Below are 15,917 nucleotides of genomic sequence, written 5' to 3' on the forward strand. Positions count from 1 at the left end.
CATTGATTTCTAACCTTGAAAACTCACATATATTCTACAAGTAAGGAGCTCTACAACAGAGGTTTGAGATACTGTTTGCAATGATGAAAAAAAACAGAGAGAAATGTAAACATTGGCCGTAAAGGTAGTGCTGAACACATTTTGTTTTTAATCTTAGATTTCACCCCAAAGCTTGCTCAACGGCAGCCAAGTGCACATGATGTGAATGTTGTTGAGCATTTGCTTAAGGCTTTCCCTGCTCACCTGCAATCCTGCTAGATGCAGATGCTGATTTAATAAGTATGGAGAGCAAGCATCCACAAATGCACTTTGTTACTTTGTTACTGCTGCATGCTTAGTGCCTTTCATGTCAAATTATCAAGGGCGATATTTTCTTTCAGTGTAAGCATCTCGAGATTAAGCTAAAGGTTACTGTGAAATTACATGCACTGTAAATGTATCCATGCAATTAGCCTTCACTGCTTTATATGGGGAGAGCCAAGTGCAAGATTGAGGTCTAACAGATGTCAGTATGGGGCTAGTTATAAACTCAAGCAAAGCCTGCTACAGACTAACCTAGGAGCCAGAACACTAACTACACACATTTTACATTGCTTGCAAAGCATATGAAGCAGTGGTTTTGGATGCTAGTCGTGATTGCAAGCTGGTTTATAGGTATATATGCTCTTTTGAATGAGGCATATACTCCAGTCAAAATATCAATCATTCACAGCAGGACTCCATAACCCTGTAGAAACAGCAGTTTTACATCAAGAAGCTTTTATTACTAAGGGGATGCACTTGAGTTGAACATAATGGAATCCTTGAAATGTTTAATTCCCCTTCGAGTAATAAGAAGCCAGACTAATATATTTAAATTATTAATGATTTATAGACTCTGTATTTTAACTGGCTAAGTGCTGTAGAATCCTAACATTACTCATCCTTGAAATAACTTTGGTCCATGGCGGGTATGGGATTTCAATGGAATTTCATCTTCATTTCCCATTATTCGTGTCCAACAGGTTATCAAATTCCTTGTACCATCACATCATTGAGGTGGCAGGATGGCGGGGGGGGGGGGGGGGGCAGCACATGAAACTTCAGCTTCAGAATGGAAAGTTGGTATCAATGTACCCTGGCAGTTCATTTGAAAGGTTTCTGGTATTTGATTCTGGCTAAAAAGAAATTGAGAATGTCTCTGAAACAGTTATATGTTATTGTTGTCCATGAACCAACTGAGTATTCATGAATTGCAACCTTGATTTTCTTTAACCTGTTTTTCTAAGTAGCGCAACTAGCAAAGTGTTTGGGACAGAGAAGGAGGTTTGGCTGCCTTAGGCCCCCTGCATTCCAGTTTCAAAGAGCCAGAAAACCCATAGCGGAGTTGAAGTGATATCTTATATAGTTGAGAAAGACTGAGCGGTCAGAAAATGAGAAGCCTTTTACCTGAACGGAGCTGTTTAATTCTCCCATTGCTAGCAGCTGTGTCCACGGGAAGGAAGTCTTTGAACCAGGAAATCTCAGGGTCAGGGTTGCCACTGGCAGCACAGAGCATTGTAGCGGTGCGGGCCTTTTCTACCACCTTGAGTTGCGGGCCCATGTCTATGGTTGGAAAGCCAGAGGGGATCTGATTCTCTGCAAGAAAGTACAACAAAGAATCATGTTATTGAGAGATAATTCTGAAACATTCCAGCAACAGAAAGCCAGTTTGCCATGGTGAAAACTCCAGCCATTCAGCACAAAGCACAGATTTTTCATCTGGTGATTTGCCAAAGCTAGCTTCCCCATCTCGATCCTGGACAGGGAGCTGTATATCTGTATATAATGCAACAGTTATCCAGTGTATTTCTGCATGTGCCCTTTAACAATGAAGACAGTTCAAATATTTGGCAAGTATTTTAGTTGCACATGTCCCCATGTTGTTCTGCTCTTCCAACAGCAGATATGATTATTAAAAGACTACAAGGAACAAATGAATATAAAATTAACAAGCCAGAGTAATTACACCAATCCATGCCAGGGTGCACATTAGAAAGCTGCCAGAAATGTTCCCAGGCAGTTGAAGGTACCTGAGGCATGCAGAAAATGATCAATGTACATCCTGCCATGGCTTATTGTGCTATTATGAGATGGAAGTGTCACTGTGATGAACAGGAGTTTTTAAAAAAAGAAAGAAAAAAGAAAACAAAATGTATTCTGCAATAGAGAGAGAGAGAGTAATTTTATCTACAATAGCTGTATTACTCTCACAGACAAGTATGCCTAAGAAGTTTGCATTGTAGAAAAACCCGGAATGCTCTCCAACAGTCTTTCAGCAAATCAAAACCAAGCTGAACTCATTTTCTCAAAATCTAAAGGAAGATCTACTATTTTTAAATGTGAACAGAAATCAAACAGACAAATATATAGCAAAAGAACCAGAACACAATTTAAAGGTTTCTTACAACATTCAGGACTTAATTTGTTCTCACATAGTCTTGGTTTGCAGATGTTTAAACAAAATAAAAAACTATGGATATCTCCTTGCCAAATAGTCCAGCTTTAATTGGCCTTTTAACCTGGATATTTATGTGATGGAGAACATTATTCCAGATGAGCAAGGTAAACTTGTGCTTTTAAAGTATATAGTTAGGCAACATAGTTCACAGCACCAAAATGGGAGTCTTCAGAAAGCCTGTAATATGTTGAGTGGCCTCACCTACTCAGCTCCCAACTAAACGAGATTGGGGGATTTGATGAAATAAAACGAAGCAATTGATGCTACAAAAGTACAGCCTCAGTGATGATGCACAGATAACAACAGATGTGGTACACAAAGGAAATGCACAGAAAGTTTTCACATGTCCCTTCAGCTAATGGAGACAGACACAGTTGAGTGTACATCAATAAAGTTCATAGGTTGGGTGAGGAAGATCTGACTATTCAGCATAGGAAAATTAATACCCTTGTCAATATGGAAACTAGTACAAAAAAACCCCCACCAGCTACATTCATCCAACTTATGAACTTTGCCATGAATTCTTAAAAATGGGGTCTGACTGCATACACTTCAGAAAGCATCTGTACGTCTTTTTTTAAAAAAATTGAAATTTTATTACATTCCAACAATTAACAAAATTTGTTAATCTGTATGTCTTATCCTGGAGGGAAGATAGGAGATGTTGCAGCTCAGAAGAAGCATAAGCAGCCCTCTGTATCTTAGGAAACTTGATATACACTCATCTGTGTCTGTCTCCATTCTTCTGAAAATTCAGTCACTATGCAGCCCTTACCAATTTTAAAAAACAGGAATACCTAGTTAGGATGCAATTTCCTTCTTTTGTAGAAGAAACCTTTTCATCCCCTCTACCCAATATCCTTTATGAATAACCTTCCAATCTGCAGCGTCTAGATCTGTTGGTCTACTCAATGGTAAGTTTGGTTGTAAAAATGGAAGTTGCAATCCAAGAAAAGGGTTGGGACCAGGTTGGGTGTTTTAGAAGGTACGGGACTATTCACTGTTTCGGGCCAGCTGAGAACCAAAAGACAAAAAGGTTACCTATACTATCATATGGGCCCCTGGTGGTGGCACAGTGTGTTAAAGCGCTGAGCTGCTGACCTTGCAGACCGAAAGGTCCCAGGTTCAAATCCCGGGAGCGGAATGAGCACCCGCTGTTAGCCCCAGCTCCTGCCAACCTAGCAGTTCGAAAACATGCAAATGTGAGTAGATAAATAGGTACCGCTCTGGCGGGAAGGTAACGGCGCTCCATGCAGTCATGCCAGCCACATGACCTTGGAGGTGTCTACGGACAACACCGGCTCTTTGACTTAGAGTTGAGCACCAACCCCCAGAGTCAGTCACGACTGGACTTAACGTCAGGGGAAAACCTTTACCTTTACCTTATACTATCATATATACTGGTATTATTGTAAGCTGCCTTATATTTTCCCCTAAAGATAAGACACGACTTTTTAACTAGCAAAAAAGAGCATCTCTAAGCATATGTAGAGCCATATGCCACTGAATAACCAACTTTTCCTTCAAGCATTTGAGACCAGAAATGTTGCTTTCGAGAAGGCTTATTCTTTGCAGCTATCATGGCACAAAGCACATATAGAAAGGTGTCACAGTAGAACGGTAGATTTTAACGCATAATAAGCTCATAGCATCAGTGTCAGGAACAAACATTATTTATAATGTCAGTTCTATAATTCACCATCCAAATTCCCCCTTTCCCCATCCAGCACACCATTTCTTATATCTCCATTTCTTTCAAGCTGATGTTAGCAATTTAAGTTATGACACAATATCACTGCCTTCAAGCTATCAAAATAAATGTTTAATCCATATTAATTTTCCATATTCAGTTTATGTGGTCATGATTTGCATAATCCTATCGGACCCTGCATGATTCTCGCACCGCTCTTGTCCTCTCATTTGCCTATCTATGAATGACCAGCCCATGTACAAAACAAAACTGGACTGTACAGATATTGGAGCTAAACATCTTTCCCTGATATCATGTGCAACACAGACTCCTCATTTCTACCTTAGAATTCAACAGCATGGGACAATACAGTGGGCTGGAATCTGGCTTTCTGCGTTCAAAAAGTAAGAGGCTATGGTGGAAAATCAACAATTTTCTACAGAAATTTTTAAAGAAGCCCAAAAAAGCAACTAGAGCTTTAATAAGAGCCTTAGCCATTTTGTGTCTCCCAATCTGGCCTCCCCAGAAACCTCCTCTTCACCAGGAAGCATAAAAGGCTTTTTGTGTAGAAGGTACAACCAAAAACTACTTAAAATTTTGTTTGGTCTCTATTGATTTTCAAAGACAAAAGGTACACAGAGCTTAACTGGAAAGACACCAGAGCCTAGCATTGAGTAACAAAAACAAGGCACACTGATACAACTGCAACACACACTCCTCTACAATTTGAAAATGAAACAAAAGCAGAGATACACAAGAGTATCATGAGACACAGATTAGCCTGTAAAAGCAGACACAAAGAATTGCAAACGAAATCCACTCTTTTTGAACTAGCCAAGTTACAGCTGCACCTTGCTGCTTGCAATAACAGGCAGTTTAATCCAGGGAGACCAAATCCTCCAAATGATCCAATGTAACCTCTAATCCCAGGTTGGGTGAGAAAATATTCTAAGCAAAGAGGCAGCCAGTTAAGAGTGCATGGTGATTCTGCTGATGAGTTCCCAGTAAATGCAGAGTGCATAATATCTCTTATCAGAACTTACACATAGCGTCCACGGCCAGGACCATAGCCAGAAAATTTTTGTGTGTGTGTGTGTGAAACTTTTTTTTTTAGCGAATCATAAAGAGTAATTCCATTATGCAAAATAATTTAGAAACCAGGCTCCATCAATAAACTTCAGTGGACACCCATGGGGATTTGGCTAATCAGTTAAAATTTATGTGTAACCTAGGTTTTTTTTTAAATCTGTAAAATTTCGGGTGGGGGGGAGGGACGTTGTACCTCTAACCCCCCCCCCCCCCCCCCCCGCTACAGCCCTGTCCATGGCTACATATAAGATTATAATGTAAAGTAAACATTTCAGATACCAAGCTTGCCTAAAATATTTGTCTTCATAGTAGTTTCTTACACTGACTTTTTAACAGGGTGGTGATGGTGAAGTGAAACTTTCCCAAGTTGACTTTTCCAATCTTTACTACTATGATTGGCCTCGAGAACTCACCAATATTTTAAATAGCACCACTTAGAAAAACTGTTGTAATGTATGTTGAAACACCTACAATACTGACTGAAGTACCATATATTTAAAAATGTGGCAATTGTTTACACTGCTTCAATTGGTAAATATATGGTGGATGGACAATCGTCTGAAAATCTGACTACGGAACGACAAATGAAGAAGACACATAACCACATTCTGTTCAAAATAATTTGCTATTGCAGTCACTCATTTGGGCTAGAATTTTGAAAGAAAAAATGAAGAGGGGCCAGATAAATGTAATAATTATACTCTAAATGAATATTTTCATACTGACATGGGAATTTTTTTTTATCTCTAATGTAATTATTAAGAACTTGTGAAGATGGTTTTTGCAATATCTATTGTGGGATGCGGCTATATTTTCAATCTAAGTGGTTACCCCAACCTGGCTATTTAATTGTATGTTCTATCAAATGAGTTCTTTATTTTCATTAATAGAAAATATCTGTCAAGATACATCACACTATGATGTTACAAATGTCAAATTGTTCTGACCCAGGTATTGAAGTCACAAGGCAGTTTTGCAGGTCATTACAAATGGCTACCTCTACAGCATTTTCCCTCTATCACAAAAATCAATTTAGATTTGTTTTGTGAAGAAAGGCCAAGTGTTCAGGTCACAGAGATAGGAAGTCAAGAGAACGGGAGAGAAGATATTACTCTGCACATCTGAGAAAAACGAGATAGTCATCCCCAAACTTCTCTACACTGACAGAGGCCATCTATTCAGAATCCTTTCAAGTACCCAGCTTATCTGATGTTGTGGGCTACAGTTTCTCCATTGTGCCAGGGACTAGCGCAATATTTTGTCATGTTATTATTGTGTTTGCATAGTTTCCTGTAAGCTTACTTGGGCTGGCAATCAATGGCTCATGGACTGGCACCAGTTGGTGGACCATAAGTTTGAATAGCACTGCATTACACTGATATAGAATTCAAATATATAGCCATGTTAGTCTGGAATATCAGTATACAGTGATCTTGTTGCACCCTAGATAGAGACTGTGTCAATTAATAATTTAAGGTGATACAAAATCCCTCTCTATACTGCTTTTAACAGTTGGTAGGTCTGCCTCATTTGCTACTCAAAATTTTATGTGGACCACACAAATACTGAGCTCATTTTTCACTGGAAACTCTCATACTATCCTCTATTTCTTTCGAGTTTTGACTATGGGAGGAACCTCCTGAACATAAACAAAATAAGAGGGAATAAATCACCATCTTTCCCTAACTGTCTTTCCCAAAATATCTGAGGTTTGATTCACTTTTAAAACATTTACAGCTGGTAGATTCCTGAGTCTGAGAAGCAGTTATATATTTGGACCCTTTAGATTCAGAAACAATCCTACTACTCTTGTAATTCTCAAATGCATATTATATGCATATACTACAAGAGATGGGGTTATGGATATGAAAGGAAATGTGATATGCATGTCAGTTTGAAGACTGTTGGATATCCGCAATCTGAGGTTATACAATGTCAGGAAAAAAAGTAGGAAAAATCTTTAAGTTCATTATATAGGAAAGATAAAGTACATGAAATAAATATCACAAAACAAGCTGGCAGGCGCACTGCTTAATACACTTCAGGGTATTACAAAGAAATAATAAATTACAACAGATCTTTAGATTGACAGGAATTGACATGCATCAGAATAAGGAAAATTGTTAGGAGTACTTAAACAATCAGGTTGAAAGAGAATTAAAGAAAAAACAAAATATTAAAGGGAAAAAATTAGCCATGTGCCTACCTTACCTTTAAAAATTTATGATGGAACTATTTTTCTAATGCCACTTTTCACAATAGTCTGCAGGAAAACTAGGTTAAAATGGTGGTTCCATTCATCAATTTGTGTGGGACAGTACATATTTTTTCTACTGCAGTGAAACCATAATCCCACATGTTCAATTCAAGCATGGGATGTAGTGACAACAAAGAGAAAAATGATGCCTGCTTAATCTATACAGGTTGAAGTATTTCTGTCCCGCAAGGACTTTCTGAATGTTGTGTACTGGCACTCAGTGGAGTCCATTGTCCTACCACACACAAAAAATAGGTTCTATGCAACCCTTTTGTATAGAACTAAAGTTATAGAATAATATAGTACTTGGATCATCAACAAAAACCAGGTGCTTTAGGCTACAATCCAGAAGAAGGTACTAACAAGCCACATTTGAATATTCCTTATCCATGAAAACCCTGTGAAAGTCATAAGGTTGCCATGTTGACAGCTGACTTGAAGGCACATAAATACACACATTCTTAATTATCTCTGCTTAGTCTATACAGGTTGAAGTATTTATGTCCCCCAAGGACTTTTTGAATGTTTGGTAATGAAACATTTTAATTGAGTTGGTGTGTTACTACCATTGCCTTTTTCATTTACAGTTTGCTTTCTGTTGTTTTTATTGTTTACAAACAGATTGTGTGACTTTGTATAACCTTTGAGCATTTAAATAGAAAATGACTTATGTTTTAAATAAGTAAACAAGACCATTTAAAACATCTTGTGTGACATTTGTTACTGGGGTGTTCCAGTTTCTATGACTCCAATACATAGCATACTCCAATGCTTCTGTTTCCTGAATATATAGGCTTTATTTAGTGACATGATGCTCCTGTTCAATCAAGGCAGGATTAAAAAATGTATTTATATTTTTATTTATTTTATTTCTATCCTACTTTTATTCTGAATAGACTCAAAACAATATGGAGTACAAAAACACTTAAAATACACCTTAAATCTTTTTTAAAACTACACCCAATTGCATATCATTCCACCCTGGTGCGCCAAAACTAAAGGTCTGTTTAAACAGGAAGGTTTTTGCCTGGTGACAAAAAGACGACAGAAATTTAATATTGAAAAGGCTGTCTCCTGTGTTCTCAGAAATTGAGCCTGAGTAGTGGAAGAATGGAGAGACAACCTTTCCGCAAACTCAGGCCCCTTCTACACTGCTATATAAAATGCATATTATCCACTCTAAACTGGATGTGTTGTAGTAGAGCCTGTGAGTAACGTTACAAACAGTAGTATGGGTGCCAGAAGGGGGAAAAGGGTTACTCGGGAGCAGGAATCTGATGATGAGCAGCAGAGAAAGAGGATCCAGGACATACTTACAGCACCTACAGATGAGGAGTCGTTTGAGGGATTCTCTGGGGAAGATGGGTCAATGAGTGAAGGAGAAGAAGGAGACATCATGGATTGGACTAAGAGAAGTGCAAGCTATTTGTGAGGCGCCAACAACTAGTGATACCTTTATGGGGTTCTCTAGGGGTGAAGATTGGCAATCAGGGGATCCAACTGAGTCTTGGGGGGATCTAAGTCTTGACAGGAGATGGAAGAATTGGAGGGAAAGTCAAGGAAATTCACGTGAAGAACTGGGAGCAGCTGTGGGGGATAGTGATGGGGTGTTGGTCAGTTCATCTTCTGATAATGATTTGTAGATAAAAGTGGGTTCAGGTGTGAGGAGTCTTTGCAGAAGGCAAGGTGTTGATGTGCGTTCGTGTGCTGGGTGCTGTGTATTGGGAAAGATTCTTGTAGACTTGCTGATGTCTGTTTCGTGTTTGGCGTTGGATTCGGATCTGCAGTTTGGACCTGGACCAGTTTGGCTAAAGACGCTGCTTCAGCTTCTGCGACGCTGTTTTGGATTTCTCCCACCCCGACTCTGGACTTCGGCTGACGACGCTTCTCTTCCTGCGACTCCTTTTGTTAACCATTTTTGTACTGTGCCTTTTTGTTTTGCTTCGGAGTGCTTTGTTTGACTTGTTGCTCTTTGCATCCAGTTAATCTGGATTATAAATTTTGTTTTGAAGTCACTTTTAATCTGGTCTTGTGATTCCAACAGGATGTTATGGCAGTGAAAATTCATATAATTCAATTCAAAGCAAATAATTTGAATTATCTGCTGAATCTGGAGTATATGGCAGTGTAGACGGGGCCTCAAGAACAGTGCAAATGCCAGTGCAACGACTGCAGTTTATATGTTAAGAACACCAACAGTTTGGTTGTATCTGAAGAAGTAGACTTAATCGACAAAAGTTTTGTTCTGTCAGTTATTCTCTAAGGTACTACAAAATCCTTTACATACTGATATTCCAGGTTAATGCAAAATCCAAAATTTTTGGATTTTGTTGTTGACCAATGTTACTAACATAACTGCTATATCTGTGGTCTGAACCCATGGAAAATATATTATCCTCAATCAAATACATTGAATAAACATCTTGGTGCTCTTAGGCACTGCTTCTTAAACTGTGGGTCTCAACCCCAAGTGGGGTCCCCTTAGCTCAATGTTGGGTTTCTGAATTTATTTTTGGAGTATTATGTAGTGGCTGTTTTAGGCATTAACATTAATTTGTTGTGAGTGTTTACAGAAGAACCAAACATTCAACTGTACTTCATAAAAAGGAAAATCAGCCTGTTAATTTGTTATCAGTAAATGTTTGATATTGTACCTATTTTATATATCTATATAACTATGGTCACGTAAAAATTTCTTGGGTCAAAGGGGGTCTGAGTGGAAAAGTTCGAGAAGCCCTTCTCTAAGACAACATTTTTGGCATCTGAATGAGTGGTTTACAACCCATACTATAATAAATCTGTGAAACAAATCTCATACTCTTTATTGTTTTAAAGGTGTCTCATGTTTTCTGTTTTGTTTTTTTAAAAAATACATAAATCACAGCAAAATGTGCCAAGGAAGTGCAATAAAAAGGAAAACAATTTCAGTGCATATAAGGGTGATGTCCCACTGCCCCAGGTAGAACAAGTGAGGGCCTGCTCCTGCCAAAGTTAAACATACTGCAACAGCACACAATGTTTTATGAGGTCCATAAAGCAAGGACTTCTAAAGCAATTTGGCAAAGGAAGGCAAATAATTCAGGTTACTCATAGCAACAGAAAGAAACACAAATAGGTAGCAGCTTCTAATGACAGTCTTGCCAGCCGATTGTGATGTGGCACTCCAGAGGGACATATGGAAGCTACAGCATTTCAAAACGCTCCATTCTGAGTTAAATAAGAAGCTTTTAAGAGGATCCTCTCTAAGGAATTTAACCACATGAAACAACAGAGAAGAACAGAACATAAACAAATATTTGGCACCTGAAGAGTACCTGGAGCATAACTGTTCAGAAAAAAGCATCTTAGTCAGCCCAAACTTTTGAATGCTTCTTGCATTTAAAAAAGAAAGAAAAGCACCCCACACATAATAGAGGAAAAGTTGGAATACCCAAAGAATACAAGCCTGTTTATAGGGAATGTAGTTTACTCTTTTGAAGTGCCCCTAGTCTAAACCAATTTGCTGGATACTAGGAGTGAATGATAAGAGACGACTCATGCTATAATAGTCTAGTGCTCTTCGAATGCAACATCTTGTTCTGCTCATATTGTCATCAACAATATAATGGGAGTGTTAGATCACTGGTTGCTCTAGCAAGGAAGTCATAATGTTCTGAAATGAAAAGGGTGAATCCTAACCTAACCTAAGGGAAAACATTAGGAACTAGATTGGATATGGCACTATACAGCAAACAATCACAGAGATATGTTTATTGTATTTTATTTATTTACTAGCTTGGGGACCCGGCAATGCCCGGGTCATTTGAGAATGGTATTGTCTTGTAATGTTATGTATTCTGTGTTGTCGAAGGCTTTCATGGCTGGGATCACAGGGTTGTTGTATGTCTTTCGGGCTGTGTGAGGATGCCTGCCATAGATGTGGGCGAAACGTCAGGAGAGAATACTTCTGGAACATGGCCACACAGCCCGAAAGACATACAACAACTCTGTTATGTATTCTGTTTGGAGTGGGTGAACTACAATTCCCAGAATCGTGTCTGAATCCTCCCAAAATCCTGCCAGTATTATAAGTTGGCCATTTTGGGTGTGTGTACCAGGTGTGGTGCAGTACTCTCTGTATGGGGGTGTACTACTGCAACTTCCAGATTCCCGGGGCAATTGTCCCAAAATATCTATCAGTATACACAGCAGGCAATATTCAGTCTGTGTGCCAAGTTTGGTCTAGATTCGTCATTGGCTGAGTTCAGTGGTCTTTGGATGGAGGTGAATGACAACTCCCAAAATCAAGGCCCCTTCCCACAAATACCTACAGGTCATGAGGCTTCTCGGTGTGAAGTGTGGTCCTAGTGCATTGTTGGTGGGGGTGAGTGTTTATCTGGTTGAAGGTGAACTATAACTCTTTTTCCCCCAAACTTGTTGAATATGTTGTATTGGTTATAGGGGCTCTGTATGCCAAGTGCTCATTCATTGCAGGTAAACTATAAATCCCAGTATCTACTACTCTTCAACTTCCAGTCCAGTTCCCCTCCAAACCCACCAGTAGTCAAATCTGGGCATATTGAGTCTGCATGGCAAGTTTGGCCGAGAGCCATCATTATTTGGGTTTATAGCGTTCTGGGTGTAGGTGAACTACAACTCCTCTATATTCCCCAGTAGGAGTGACAGTGCTCTGACTTGATGCAGGGTGAACTACAACTTCTACCATGTGGAGTCAATCCCTAAACTCTTCCAGTAAGTTTAGTTGCAGCTCAGTTCTGCTCTATTTGTTATGCAGAGAGACTGGAAAGGAAAGGGCAGTGGGCGGGGCCATGCAAATTCCAGAGCAATGGAGAACCCTGGGATGCCTGCCTGTGGTGGAAGAAAAAGCAAAATCTAGGATGAAATGGTCCCCAAATGAAAGCATTCCTTGGGTGGTGGGCTGTAGTGTTTGGGAAGGACATTGGCAGGGGCTGGGCTGCATGTTCATGGCGCTCACTGTAACCGTAATGTCAGTGGAAAAGAGTGACTTGCTAGCTTTTCATCACTGGGAAGTGTAGCCTGTTTGTGGAGGCTGGAGGCTGTCTGTGTGAGCAGACATCCGTGCCACATACACACATACGGGTTTTCGCTTTTATTATGGATTTAGATTTAGATTAGAATTAGATTAGATTTAGAATTAGATTAGATTTAGATAGATTTAAATATTTATACAGGCCCTTCATCTAGTGATATCAGGGTGGTTTACAAAAATGTATTTTTTTTAAAAAAATGCCTAGTAAAAGCACAATAGATTACAACAATAGGGCAGAATATATATACATATAAGTGAGATCGCTGTACCACTCGCCATATACTGCTCATAAACCATTTTAAAATGCCTTAGCAAACAAAGGAGTTTTGACCTGATGTGAAAATGAATGTAACAATAATTCCACTTAAATCTCCATAGAGATGGTGTTCCACAATCAAGGTAACACAATGGAGAATCTCCTGTCTTTACTTTCAATAATGTACCATGGATAAAGGTTGGGCTTGACAGACTAATGGATTTAAAAGTGTACAATGCAGCTTCATATTTGTAGATAGGCTATACTCTATCTTTGTGTGCCTTGCTTTTTCTCTAGTTTCCCCAATCTAGTATCCTTCCAATATTTTGGATTATTCCTTACCACTGATCATGTTAGGGCACCACACTGGGAAAGGCTGCCTTATTGCTATATAAATATCTCCACATTATTTTGTTATATTTGTTTTGATTGTATGAATATCTGGCAGATGTGACTATTTTTACCTGCTTTTCCTCATGGCTTGAAGAGGGTTACAACATAGTTAAAACACATAATCATTTGAAAGATTTTATAAATGCACATATTAAAATATATTAAAATATATTTATTTATTTTAAATTCCGACAGCTAAATAAAGCTGTCTGAGCTCTTCCGGCAGGCAGTTCCACAGTCTTGGGGTGGCTGATGAAAAGGTCCTCTGGGTGGTGGTCCTCAGGTTTGGGCAGGCTGGAGTAGGTGACCCCTAGAGGACCTAAGTGTGTGGGGAAGATTGTATGGGAGAAGGTGATCCTGTAGATAACCTGGACACAAACCAGGTAAGGCTTTAAAGGTCGAAACCAACAACTTATACTTTTCCCAGAAACTAATTGGCAGCCAGTGGACTGACTTGACTATAGGTATAATATGTATTTTGAATCAGCTGTAGTTTCTGAACTTGGTACAAAGGTAGCCCAATATAAAGTGTATTGCAGAAGTTCAAGCACAAGGTTACCTGTGTGTACACTATCATCTTTAGGTCCTCCAAATCTAGGAAGGAGAGTAGCTGCCGTATCAGCCAAAGGTGATGAAAAGCACTCCTGACTGTTGTATCAAATTGGGCTGACATTTGGAGAGAGGGATTCAGGAACACTCCCAAGCTACAAACACTGTCTTTCAGGGGGAATGTAAACCCAGTCCATTACTGGTTGACACACCAACACCCCCAGATTAGAATCATTGACGGCAAGCCCTCTGATTTGTCTGGATTCAGTTTCAATTTGTTCTTCCTTATCCAGCTCATTACCTCCTCCAGGCATTTATTCAGAGAAGACATACTATCCTTAGCTCAGGCTGTTTTTGAAGGTATAGAGAAATATATTTGGGTATCATCAACATACTGATAACACCTCTCCCTATGCCTCTGGATGATCTCTCCCAGAGGTTTCATGAAAATATTAAAAAATGTTTGTTACAAGCATCACAGTGAGCTTCTGAAGGTTCTAGCAATGAGTTCGGAGGGGAGGGTATCTAAGTTAAACCTTTCACCACTCTGAACAGCTCAGCTGGATGTGAACTGCAGACATGGCATGCAGAGAGGAAAGCTTTCTTAGCTGCACGTATTGTTACTTTATAGGAGCAAAGGTGCCCTTTATACCGTGTCTTGTCACATAAAAGTTGAGTTTTCCACTATCTGCACTCTACTCATCTGTATGTGGTCAGTGTAAATCCATATAATGTAGTTCAATGCCATTCAAGTTGCATTATATGGGTCTACACGGACCATGTAATGCAGTTCAAACTACATTATCTGGCGGTGTAGATATAGACTTTATTCATGTTAAGTTTAAACTGAATTTCCAAATCCTTGGCCACCAGTATCCAGATATCTAAACCCTGTGTTCTTAACCTTTTCTACAAGGATTTTCGCATCCATTTTCTGTCTTTTATGTACTGCCAGTATCAACCATTTTCTCAAGGTGCCACTTAAGGAATTCAATTTTGACATACTTTACTCTTTCTGTGGTTCCCTGTTATTATCTGTATCTGTGCTTTTGATGTTAATTCTAGTATTATTTAATTAATTATAGCATTCCCTTACCAGGCCAACAGAGAAGTTCAAAACTTGCACTGCTGCACTGCATGACTGATCAGTTTGCTCTTACAGACTTTCTGTTTTGCAATTCATTTTCATTCAGAATAATCCACATTAACCAAGTAATTACAAACTATCGAGTTATATCAAGTTCCAAGGGTGAGATGCAATATGTAAATGAATATCATCTGCTAATGTTCTCTGTCAACAAATTTATTGTAATTCTTTGCCTCAATTGTATAACAACTATCGATCACAATTATTTTATGAGTTTCAATTGTAAATATCAGAGGGCAATCATCTTTTGACTAACTATCAAATGAAAAACTAGACTGGTCACCTGTGGCTTTTCACCCTCTTGAGGTTAGGAATCCAACTATCAAATTTCTATTCAATTGGCTCCTATTTCAAGGAGCTCAGTCCAACTATTATTATCATAATCATCACAATATACACCATGAAAGAAGTATCTCAATAGCCAGATAGCTTCTGCTATTCTTATTAGCAGATGCCATAGATCAATTATTGAAATCTACTAATCCCAGATAACTCTAAACAGTGATGGTGAACAGGATGGTTTGCCTCTGTGTTTCATTATGTAGGAGCTTGTAGAGCATTAATGTAGTGAAGACAGTGTTGTAGGATGGAAAACAGGACCTTTAGATTAGTAGGGATGATGTCATTTGTCACTCTCCCTCCTCTGCATTTTTTTCTGTTCCCTCTGAGTTTAGATGCAATTCTTACAGTAGTATGCAAGAAGGGATATTTCCCAATACATGTTGTTATTTTACTGCTATTGTGCAACATATTTGAGTTGAGTTTGGTCTTGAATGGACTAAGATCCACTGCTTTGTAAAAGATGTGCTCCTAGGGAATATGAGGTGGCTCTAAATGATTTGTTGACAAGGATCAATGATTAACACATTGGTCTGCTATTTGACATCTCCTTGGTGGACGTGGCTGTGGGAACTACCACACTGAGCAGCTGTTTAAAATGTACCGCTGCACAACTGACAATACTGTATGAGGGAATGTCCTGGCAGATGCAGTTGTAACAGTAACTT

At 39.0% G+C, this 15,917-nt stretch overlaps 1 protein-coding gene across 17 annotated transcripts in view; it reads right to left on the bottom strand.

Moving 5' to 3' along the window:
• The window catches only part of ptprf (protein tyrosine phosphatase receptor type F), a 654,269-nt gene that overhangs the window by 127,948 nt on the left and 510,404 nt on the right, over positions 1–15,917 (bottom strand). For all 17 annotated transcript variants that reach the window (XM_062979663.1, XM_062979673.1, XM_062979678.1 and 14 more), the window contains exon 6: positions 1,429–1,617. In XM_062979663.1, coding sequence (XP_062835733.1) covers positions 1,429–1,617 — 189 coding nt within the window. The remainder of the gene's footprint in view (positions 1–1,428; positions 1,618–15,917) is intronic.

The sequence above is a fragment of the Anolis carolinensis genome, chromosome 4, assembly GCF_035594765.1.
Source record: "Anolis carolinensis isolate JA03-04 chromosome 4, rAnoCar3.1.pri, whole genome shotgun sequence".
NCBI classification, from domain to species: Eukaryota; Metazoa; Chordata; class Lepidosauria; order Squamata; family Dactyloidae; genus Anolis; species Anolis carolinensis.